The sequence below is a fragment of the Equus quagga genome, chromosome 1 (genome assembly GCF_021613505.1).
Source record: "Equus quagga isolate Etosha38 chromosome 1, UCLA_HA_Equagga_1.0, whole genome shotgun sequence".
In the NCBI taxonomy this organism is placed as follows: Eukaryota; Metazoa; Chordata; class Mammalia; order Perissodactyla; family Equidae; genus Equus; species Equus quagga.
Window position 1 is genome coordinate 84,736,258 of NC_060267.1, and position 12,165 is coordinate 84,748,422.

The window sequence follows — 12,165 nt, forward strand, 5'->3', positions numbered from 1 at the left end:
AAATAGTCACTGAATCTTGCTAAGTCTTGGTTTCTTTATCTTTGTAAAGTTACTACTATCCTACCTGGAAAGGATGTGGCATTCAACAAGCCAATATGTTCATTATTAAATGTTTATTGATTCCTTGCCACGTGCCAGGCACGGTTGGCACTGGTGATAAAAACAGACACATTTCAAGGTTGTGTCCTAAGTATTTTATATGAATTGATTCATGTTACTCATCCCCATTTCACAGATGAGGAAACTGAGGCATGGAGAGGGTCAGTGTTTTGCCCACAAAGCCAGTAAATGTCAGCCTATTCCCAAAGTCCAGGCCCTTCCCACTGTCCCATACACAGTAAGGAAAATAAAGTCCATGCCTTCATGGGACTTTCATTCTAGAGGAAGGCGAAATCTGGAAAACTACTGGGACATAGTTTGTCAAAGACAAATATGAGTTTCTCTTTCCTTCCCCCAATTCCATGACTAAAAGGAAAATCACACAAAGAGGAAGAGAAGTGATCTGGGCGCTCTGTTTCACTTCCTTCTCTCCCTTACTCAAATAAAGAAAATCACCAGTAGTGAGCCCATTTTGTAACATCTTCTATCACTCCCCTTAATCCATAGTCAGCATTTCTAAACTTGAACAAGCCTCAGAATGACCTGGAGAGCTTGCGAAAACTGTGCTGGGCCACTCCCAGAATTTCCGATGTGGCAGGTAGGTCCAGGGTGAAGCCTGAGAATTTGCCTAACAAGTTCTTCAGTGAAGCTGATGCAGCTGCTCCGGGACCACACGTTGAGAACTGCTGTCACAGAACAACTCATGAAGCAAGTATTATAGATCCCATTGTAAAGGCGAGAAACTGAGCTTGGTGCCTCACTGGAAGCTACACCACAAGTGAGTGACAGACAGGATTTGAACCCAGATCTGTCTGACTCCTAAGCGCATGCTGTTTCCACTACACCTGGGTAAGAGATTTAACACTCTAGGATTTCCCCATTCCTTGTCTGCTCATTTTATTCTAGAATTTTTGTTCTTGAGAGGTAGTCAAGGTTCTGCAACTGCATAATATATTTCCATTTCCAATGAGAACAGAAGATGGTTTCTAAAAACTATTTTAAAAATGTTGCTATCCATCCACCCAATAATTCCTCTTCTAGAAATCTAAACTAAGAGAATGATCCAAAATATAGCCCAAAATACAAAGATGCTAAGTGTTTTAGCAAAAACCTGGGAATCTAAATATCCACTATTAAGGGAATAGTTAAACAATGATGGTATATCCAAATGATGAATATTATGAAGCCATTAGAAGTTATTTATTTAGAATTTTCATAACATGTCAAAGTATTTATAATATTAAATAAAACAGAACACAGAATTAATTCCAATAAGCTCTCAATGTTATTAAAAATATTGAAAAAAGACCAGAAGGAAATAAATGGAAACATTGACAACAGTTGTCTCTACTTCTAATAATTTTCCATACTTTACACACTTTCTACAATGAGTTTTTTAAATCAGAAAAACCATGCATTTTCTTTTTGCTGACTAACTACAACAGATATTTTCAAGACCCTTCTACAGTTAGGCAATTCCTGAATAGCCAGGAAAAGCAAAACTGTGAATTTTAAAGCTAATATTTAATTCCAGATTACATTTTTCCTAACCCTAGAATGCACATGTTTTAAATAAAAAACAAGAGGAAAAAACTCAAATGACAATCATTATTATAAATACAAATAGAAATAGAAATAGAAATAGAAAAAAAGACCAGAAAGATACCTGTAAAAATGATAATGGGGATTATTTTTGGTTGGTGGAATTACAGGGCTTTTTAAATCTCTTTTTAGCTTAACAATTTTTATTACATTTTCTTCAATGGACATCTATTACTTTTGTAATAAAAAGTCTTTACTATTTTTCTTTTTAAGAGACAACCGCCAAGCAAATTACAGTATATCTACACAATGAAATATCAATAGCCGTTTAAAAAATGTTGTAAAAGATTATTTAATAACATAAAAAAAAAGTTTGACATATTAGCTGACCATACTATAAAACAGTATGTTCAGAATGATCCCATTGTTTTGTTTAAAAACAAACAAAATATCTATGTATACAAAGAAAACACCTTGGAAGGAAATATACCAAAATATTAATAGTGTTTTACCTTGGGTAGTAGGATTAGAGATTATTCTAACTTCCTTATTTTTGCTTTCTGTTATTTTGACAAATTTTATTCTATTGAGTTACTTTTCCAATATGCAAAAAAAAAAAAGGTTTTAAAAAAGCTACATTAAACAAAAAAGTCACCTTGTTAAATAAAGGAGAGATAAAGATATGAGCTGGAGAATCTTATTGAAAGAACTTCTTTAAAAGGCTTCTCCAGCTCCAACCCAGCCGTACTTTTTAAGTTCAGCTGGTCTTCCAGGATCAAGAGGCTAGTCGGATCCTTCCTCCTATTCTACACTTAATAATGCTTGAGCGACATCGATGCCAGCAGCAGAGGTCACCCCTCTTGAGGGGGCAAACTCACATCCTCTGGAACCTTTAAACAAGACCCTCGTAGAAAGCAGGGTCTAAGGGAAAAATATTTCAACTGCCTTCTAGGACTATGGCTCTGATTACAAGTAAATATAATGTGCAATCATTTGATGAAGGAAATGCACTATTTATGTTCAAATGACACACTAACTATAGAACTATACTCCCAGACCTGACAGAGACCTCTGAGATCATCTGAAGACAATTTCCAGGACACTGTCTTTAGGATCCTTTGTAAATATTGACTGGCAACGATAACAGATGTCATGCTAGGGAATCTTAAGTAAACAGTTCAAAAGCCTGGCTTCCTGTTTATACAATTTTAAGTTACTTTATTGCTAGCCACAAGGTGATTCAGCATTCTGATTTAATCTAAGAACTTCTTGACTTTACTTGTAATAAGATGGACAACAAAGAACAGCTGAAAAGCCAGAAGACACAGGAAGGAAGAAAAATAAACACCCAGACACGTGTCTTCCAGCCCAAACAATGAGAAATCTATGCAGCTAGATTATCAGTTCAGTCTATTTCCAAATCGCTATCCTCACTGTGACAGGTGGCAGAGTTACGCACAGATGTCAGCACCAAGATTTCCTTTTCTGGGAGCAAACCAAATTCCTGCAGAAAAGCTTCAAGGTCCACAGCAAAGAAATCTTCTCCCAGCTGGTCAGTGACTCGAACAAAATTGCCAATCAATTCCCCGCCCTTGTAGATCAGCAGGGCAGGGAGGGCATTCCTGGTGAACCGACTGCTGGCCCCAATCACCGAGCTCTTCACCCGGCAGAATTTGACAGCTGGGTATTCCGCAGCAAGGCAGATCATGCACCCATTCATGGCTTCGGTCCCCGGAATGCCGTCTTCGTAAATATGGACCATGATGGGGGTGCTTTTCTGTTCTTTATCAATCATGTCTAAAAACCCTTCTCCACTGGGGATCTCAAACACCTGCTTGAATTGCGGCCCCTTGTGAAGCTGCTGCCGCATCTCATCCATTCTCTGTTTCCGGTACTGCTGCAGAAACTCTTCATCATCTTGGTCCTCATTCATCCTGGCAAACTCCTTCAGAGTCATCTGCAGGAGGACCATCAAGTGAGCATAAGAAGCACAAACCGAACACTTGGGATAACGGTCAATATGGACCAATGCTTATGATACACGAAGCACCAAGCTCAGTTCCTGATAGGCGATATACCTCACTGAGATCTTATGATAACCCCGTCAGGAGGGGACTTTTATTACCCCTACTCTACAAATGAGGTTCCAGGACTTGAGACTATTTGCACAAGTTCACATAGGTAACGAGTATAAGACCAAGATTCAAGCTAGATTTTTCAAGAACCCAGGCTTTTAACTACTGCGTCATACTGCCTCTCAATCCGGCATCGGTTAATATCACCTCAGGAGCTTTTTCCTTTTTGTCAGTCCTGATAATGGATTAATTATTTTACCCACTGTTTTTTGTTGAAAAGACAACAGGACATCAAGGAACTTTAAAAGAACACTCATAATCCTTGCCCTGCATCTCCACACACACATACGCAATACACACAGTCACATACACTCTCTCAAAGTGTGTATTTCTTTTTACTACCAGACACATGCTAAAATCATTTTTGCTTTTACAACAGCAGTTGCGGGTGTACCAATTAAGCCATAACCTGCTTTTGCCACTTAGCATTATTATAGCATAAAAATTTCATGTTTCCAAATATTTTTTATAAAATTATACATAATGTGCCATATTTTGCTAAACCACTCCTCTATTTCTGGCATTCAGGTAGCTCCCCGTCCTGTTCTACTGCAGACAACTCAGCAGGACAGGGACAGCCTCTCTCAAGACCGCCCACGTGATCAGGTGATGTGTTGCTTCATCTGGTAAGGAAGGAAGGAAGCGCTGTGAGCAGTGGGCACACTGCCCTGCAGCCAGCTTAAGTTACAAGAGCGTCTTCCTTCTCCCGCCCTGGTGTAGCAAGACATCCCTGCTGCTGTAATAAAGCCTAGCTCTGCATAACCTGGCTCAGACTGGAGGGTGGACGCTGGGGATCACACTAGATCAGAATAGGTGTTACTGCATCATAGCCAGCACCATTCTGAATTCACTGTTTTACTTACCATGCCCAACTTTCTTCCCACTCCACCTCAGCCTACCGGAGTGGCTCTTTCTGACCTATTACGTCTTTGCTTGAGTCTAATGCCCTGAAATCATCCTCCTGGTCAAGGTGAATGACTCCTCACTTAATCCTCTTATCTGCTCTCAGATCCTGGCTGGTATTTCCAGCCAAGAGCTGCTTTGGGCCGCAGCCAAATGATCTCATGCACTCCTAGACATTCATCCCTGGAGGAATAGATGGTCCTTTTAATACTGGGAAGGGAAGAGAGAGGCAGGGACCTAGTTCCAAGGATCTTCTGGAGTGTCCATTTGCTTCTATTGTATTGCCTCGTTAGAATAAATTCTCATGAATCAGCTTCAAGTGAAACAGCAGCATCACAGGATAAGTAGGAAAATCTGGCTTACAATCCTAGCTCCTACTAGCATTTACTAGTTGCATGACCCTAAGCAAGTCCCTTCCCCTCTCTAAGCATCAGTTTTGTTATCTGTAGAATGGGGATAATACTACCAACCTCAGAGAGTTATTTCTGGATCAAGGTAAGACCTCGACAAAGGACAGAAAATTTACATTTACTGAGCACTTTCAATGGGCCAGGCACTGTGATGGGCATTGTACCCACACAGCCCCGTGAGGTAAGGATACCGACCTCATTTAACCAGTGACAAAACAGACTCAGAGCGGAAGAGACGTCCCCATGGTCACTAGCAGCAGAGCTAAGATGCAAAGACAGGTGTGTCTGAGTAATGACTTGACTCTACACTTTCCCCTGCCCTGCTTCTTGGAGGCCAAATCCGACACCCTACACCTCCTGAATCCCTAACCCCCGTTCCAACAGCCAGGACAGCTTCTGAGAAAAGCCCGGCGCTGCTAATTACCTTCCCACTGATCTTCTCCTGGAGGTCCTTCTGTTTCTGCTGCTCCTCCTCTTCATCCAGGTGGGACCTGCAGGTCATTGACAGCTTCTTGATCAGCCTTTCCATCTCCCGGCACTGCTCCTCCCTTTGCTCTGTCTCCAGCTGTTTGAAGCGGCGCCAGTCATTGATCACACCTTTTGGACCTGCGTCGGGGATGACCATGAAGGTGACCAAGAGTGGGCAAGAAATTATGGACCAGCTCACATCTGTCTGAAGCCTGCTCCATCGACTGCACAGTGATGCTCACACAGGGCAGCGTGGTGTCCACACAACGAGGTCCACTGCAGCACGGTTTGCAATAATTAAAGGGCCAAGCTAAGGCCCAACAGTATGAGATGCATTAAATAAATTATGATGCATCTACTCAAAGGAAAATAAAACAACCCTTAGAAAGAATGAAGGAGCTATGTTTCCTTCCAAGAAAGATGTTCAAATATACTCGGTCAAAAAAAGAACAAAATGCAGAACACTATCACGGGATGATCCTTCAAGTTTTAGAAAGAGAACTGTATGTGTACGCATAAAGATTTATGGATATTTACATATGTGCATATACATTTGCATGTTCATAGAAAAAGAGCTAGGACATGTGAACTACTAACAGGGGTTGTTTCTAGGCAGTGGGCTCTATGGGGACTGGTGAAAGAGAACTTGTACTTGTTTCTTTCTACACTTCTGTATTAGCTGAATCCTTATAACAAGATTGTGGCAGGTTGTTCTGTTATTCAAGCCAGCCCCAAACCTTCCCGCCCCCATGCTGTATATCCCTGGCCCATGCCATGTGACTTGTAGTACCTCCTGTGGGATGGTACATGTATCCCCAGCCCACTGACGTTAGGCTTGGCCATGTCACTTGCTTTGGCCAATGGATTCTGAGCAAAAGATTTATGAATCATCACATGTTTCCAACGGCCCACTCTTGCTCTCTACACTTGGTTGTGAAAACAACAGGTCCCAAACAGGGATGCTCCTTCAGCCTAGTTCCTAGAATGAGGACACCTGAAGCAGAAGCAGAGCTGTTGCTGACCCGCACAGGCAGTATGTCACACGATTGGAAAATAAACCTTTATTATCACAAGACACTGAGAATCGGAGGTCACTTCTTACCACAGGAAAAAACACTATAATCTATACAAAGAAACCTTTAAAATGCTACCCAAAAACGCTAAGAAAGACCTGAATAAATGGAAAAGCAATACCATATTCCTGACTAGGAAGACCCAACATCACAAGGTGCCCACCATCCCTAACTAATCTATACATTTAATGCATTCCCAATGAAAACACGTGATTACACATGTGTGTGCAGGCTCCTAAATTTGCTTTGGAAAAATAAGAAAGCAGGACCAGCCCTGGCGGCCTAGTGGTTAAGTTTGGCACAGTCCACTTCAGCGGCCTGAGTTCCACTTCCTGGGAGTGGACCCACACCACTTGTCTGTCAGTGGCCATGCTGTGGTGGCAGATCACTACAAAAACAGGGAGACTGGCAGCAGATGTTAGCTCAGGGCAGATCTTCCTCAGCATAAAAAATAAAAATAAAAAATGAGAAAGCAAAAGTTAGGAAAATAATGACATAAAAGAGTACTGAGAGAGGAGCAACCCTACCAGATACTAAAACATAACACAATAATTAAAAACAGTGTGATACAGGGCCAGCCTGGTGGCACAGCAGTTCAGTTTGCACACTCTGCTTCAGTGGCCTGGCGTTCACAGGTTTGAATCCCAGGCACGGACCTAGCACCACTCATCAAGCCATGCTGTGGTGACATCCCACATATAAAATAGCGGAAGACTGCCAAGATGTTAGCTCAGCAACAATCTTTCTCAAGCAAAAAGAGGATTGGCAATGGATGTTAGTTCAGGGCCAATCTTCCTCACCAAAAAAACCCCAACAAATTAAAAAAAACAATGTGATATAGCACAGTAAAAGACAAATCAGGGGCTGGCCTGGTGATGCAGCAGTTAAGTTCGCACGTTCCACTTCAGTAGCCCAGGGTTCGCCGGCTTGGATCCCGGGTGCGGACATGGCACCACTTGGCAAGCCATGCTGGGGCAGGCATCCCACATATAAAGTAGAGGAAGATGGGCATGGATGTTAGCTCAGGGCCAGTCTTCCTCAGCAAAAAGAGGAGGATTGGCAGCAGATGTTAGCTCAGGGCTAACCTTCCTCAAAAAAAAAAAAACAGGGGCCAGCCTGGTGGCGCAGCGGTTAAGTGCACATGTTCCACTTCGGCAGCCCAGGCTTCACTGGTTTGGATCCCAGGTGCAGACATGGCACCACTTGGCAAGCCATGCTGTGGGAGGCGTCCCACATATAAAATAGAAGAAGACAGGCACAGATGTTAGCTCAGGGCCAGTATTCCTCAGCAAAAAGAGGAGGATCGGCAGCAGATGTTAGCTCAGGGCTAATCTTCCTCAAAAAGAAAAAAAGACAAATCAATGGAAGAGACTGCAAAGTACACCAAAAGACACAACTATAAACAGAAATTTGGTACATGTTAAAATTGACATTTCAAAGCAATGGAGAAAAGATGGCTTATTCAATAAACGGTGTTGAAACAACTAGGTAGTAATATGAAAAAAATTAAGTGGGAGCCTTACCACATACCTTGCACCAAATGAATTTCAGGTGAATCAATATTTAAGTGTAAAAAGGAAAAAAATGAACTCATAAAAACACTAAGAAAAAGCATGAGAGCATCTTTTTTTAACTCTGAAGAAAGGCCTTTCAAGTAAACAACAAAACTAAAAAATTAAAATAATGCTTTCAAGTACATAAAAATAAAAATGTTCTGCCAGGAAAAGAATATAAAGTCAAAAGACAAACAACAAACTAGCAGAAATATTTGCAACTCATACCTCCTATTAATTACTTTTATAGCTCCCTACGAAGAAAAAGAGCAACCCTCCCACTGAAAAAATGAGCAAAGGATATGAAAATATCTCAAAGTTATGAAAAGAGGCCCAACGTCACTCTTAAAAAGATAGCAAATACAACTACAATGAGTGGTCATTTGTCATCCATGAGGATGGCAAGGATCGAAAAGTCTGATAATAAAGTAGGAGGGCAGTGCACGGGGAAATCTACTGCTGCTTAAACTACAAACCAGTGCCACCTCAACTGACAGCAATCTGGAATTATTAAAACGAAAAGTACAAATACACCAATTCTAGGAATTTATACTACCAATATACTCACATATACTCACACCTATGCTTTATGTGACACCAAACAACCACTAATTGAAGCAGCTGGATTCAAATCCAGGCCAGTCTGTGTTCATGACCATGTTGCTACGCAGACATCTTTGTGCTGTGCAGTGAAATGGCTGGAAGCATGCACAGTGAGATGATAACGCTAGGTTATCTCCGGAAGTGGGACTGCAATTAGAGAGAAGTGATCAGGAGACTCCTATCTAATACCTACTTACTGGGCATTTTTCAACCTGTTCCCAGAGCTCAGGGATTTCCAGTACCTGTGTTAACTGAGATGCCTTCGCCTGCCAACTCAGCATCTGCAGGCAGTGAACTGCCAGCCAGGGCACCCCTGTCCCCGTCGTCCTTGTCCTCGCGGTCGCTGTCCTCGTCCTCACTGCTGCTGTAATAGTACTGCAGCTTCTCCCCCAGCAACTTGTCATCCAGGGTGGTCATGGTGCCTGGGGGAGGGCAACATATCAGGCTCTTTGCTGGCTTGCATCAGACAGACATGAATCTGAAGAAGAGGCGTTCACTTGTGCTGGATCCTACTATTTTACAGGATCCTAAAAGTAATCTTTTTTATACGCAAGATCGCAGCAAATCTGTACCATGACCCTGTGTGATAGGGTTTTTGGGCTCTTTTTATAGAAGGTAAAACTGAAACTCAGATAAGGGAAGTTTCTTTGCCAAGCTTTACAGCAAACGGTGGAGCTGGCATCAGACCCAGGGTTGCCTGACTCCAGGAGACTGAGGAGCTGAGTCACTGTCTTCTGAATGATGGACACTGTCCTGGTATGCTGGCTTGGAGGAATCTACTTGCTGACTGGAGGTTTTATCTACTTTTAGGTTTTCCTACCACCTAAGACTGCTAGTAATTGAAAAACTAGGTAAGAATCCCAGGGTAAAACTCCAAAAAGAAGCACCAAGAGTATGATGCTGAGTCACTGTCTTCAGTCAATGCACTTGCCTGTCTCTTGCCTTCAGCCTTCCAGTGAGCGCAGTGAGCGTCTGGACAGAGGGGCTCTGAAGCCCTACTACCAATGTTGGTTAAAAGAAGGGACCATGACAAAGTTTTACTAATTTCCAAGTGTTTAAAGCACAACGGTTGGAGCCAAGCTTCTGAATCAAAAGAAGCCTAGGACATTTCAGGAGAAAGGTACAGCTTAGCCCCTCACAGGCATGCTTGCAGATCCAGCAGGGAGGGCAAAAACTCGAGCTTTCCTTCCTCTAAGCATCGCAATATAGGACTGTTTCCTTCATGAGAGTTTTATCACCAGGCCTGTTACACAAAGTGACTCCCCCACGGGGCAGGGAGCTCTTGAAAGCAGGGACCTCCAACGCCCAGCACAAGGCCTCTGCACCGTTTGCGTAGCCCACATAGAGAGGGCCTGGATCAGTGGGGAAATGTGGGGACCCTGGCAGCCAGATGGGGAGAGGGCAGCAAAAGAGGCAGCGTTAATTGAAAGATGCAGGTATCAGGAGAGGGGAAGAACCAAATTTAAAGAGGCGTGGAGAAGCCAAGGGGAGGGGAACGGGGAGAGACTGGGTGGAGACGTACTGAGGGAAAAAGGAGCCGCTGAGGGAGAGGGGACAAGGTCGGGGCCGGCGGAGGGAGCGCGGGGACAACGGGGCCAGGGAGGAGAGCGCGGGGAGGGCGGGGCCAGGGAGGGGAGAGCGGGGAGGGCGGGGCAGGCGGAAGCGCTCGCGGAGGAGGCGGGGCCTCAGAGAGGAGGGGATAGGGGCGGGACCAGCGGAGGAAGCGGGACCCCTGTGGGGCGGCGAGGGCGGGGCCAGCGGAAGGGTGAGCAAAACCTTTTGGGGAGCCCGGTAGAGGTGGGGCCGGTGGAAGACGCGGGGAAGGAGGAGCGCGGAGACCGTGAAGGGCGAGGGCGCGCAGACAAGGCTCTCCCACCCGGGCTCGCTGACCGCCCTATTCCACTACCTCCCACCCGTATTCCATGCTGCCGCTTCTTCCCGGCTGACCTCAGAGCAGTTACCCGGCCAAGCTAAGTCCAGGTCTCTTCGGGCTGGCAGCTCGGGGCACTTCGGAAGAAGGGGAGCGCTCGGCTGGAGGAAGAAAAGTCGGTCGGCGCCTTGAGCACCAAGAGAAAAGCCGCCGAAGTCCCGACTGCGAGAGCCAATGAGGAGGCTTTCCTGCGTCAGGGCGAACACACGCTACCCAATGGGAAGAAGCCTTTCCCGGCAGCCTAGGGAGAAGCGACGGGTCCTACTTGGGGACAAAACACCTCGGCAATATTAATACGCTTTCGTTTGCTTTGCTTTTAATTTAGACAAAAAGCTACACTATATAGACCCCACTTTATACAATAAGAAAAATTTACTTGGTTCCCTTTGAAATTGCCAAAGGCATTCCACATGTATTTTTAATTGGGTCTTAATTACATCACGTCTTTTAGGACGGAAAAGAGACTCAGACGTTCAGCAATTTGAATTAAAGAAAAAAAAAACCAGGTCCATAACAACCAAACACAATGTGAAATCCTGGATTGGATCCTGGAGCAGAAAAAGGACACGAGTGGGACAACTGACGAAATTTGATTAGTGTCCATTAACTAACATTAGTTCATAGTATCGTATCAATAGTTTTGATAGAGTCTTGTGGTTACGTAAGATGTTAACCTTTAGGGATTCTAGGTGAAAAGTATAGAGGAACTCTATACTATTTTTGCAACTTTTTTTAAACCTAAAATGATTTCAAAATCTGTGTCTTTATTGAGGTGTCCAATACACAATCATGAAGTGGCTCATAGACAGCTTGTGTAAATTGAGTCACTCAAAATATACTAACAATACACCGTTTAAAATAGGGCTTTAATTAGGGGGAGCGGTTCCTAACTTTCGGTTCTACGACCACCTGAAATTGTCTACAAATTTGTATACGTGCATATTTTTCTGTGAATCTTTTTGTTCAGGCTATCAAAAGAAAACTCCCCTCCCCAAATTTAAGAAGAGTTCATTTAAAGAGATTGCATGGTGACTTTTTGTAATTTTGTTTGCAGAATGGATAACCTTACCTTAATCAGATTTGTGCGAACGGCCTACTTGAATATGCTTGTGCTTGGCTTTAAATAAAAAGGCAGCCCTCAGCAACAGTGCTTCTGCACAGGAGAGCTCCATGAATATTTGTTAGATGAACGCTTTGCTTTTAATTTTTTTTTTATTTCGTCTCCTTAAAGCAGGGGTCTCTTTCATCCATGGTGGTTCCTTTTTCTTCAAATCTCATTTTAAATTTAAGGCTGCAATCCATAAGAGAACCCTCAGTTCCTGCCCAATAATCCTCGTTTCCCTGGTCAGGCTAGTCTCCTACTCTCTAAGAATAGCAATTCACATCTCTTCTCTCAAATCTTCAACTCTTCCTCACTGGATCAGCTTATGACCTTGAGTCTTATTTCAC

At 43.4% G+C, this 12,165-nt stretch overlaps 1 protein-coding gene across 1 annotated transcript; it reads right to left on the reverse strand.

The window, feature by feature from the left end:
* Positions 1-1,282: 1,282 nt before the first annotated feature.
* PDCL (phosducin like) lies at positions 1,283-11,081 on the reverse strand. Its single transcript, XM_046644163.1, has 4 exons — positions 10,734-11,081; positions 9,029-9,208; positions 5,514-5,695; positions 1,283-3,598 (listed from the first exon to the last, which is right to left on the reverse strand). The coding sequence occupies exons 2-4, from the start codon at positions 9,201-9,203 to the stop codon at positions 3,047-3,049; spliced, it is 909 nt and encodes a 302-aa protein (XP_046500119.1). The 5' UTR covers positions 9,204-9,208; positions 10,734-11,081; the 3' UTR covers positions 1,283-3,046.
* Positions 11,082-12,165: the final 1,084 nt, after the last annotated feature.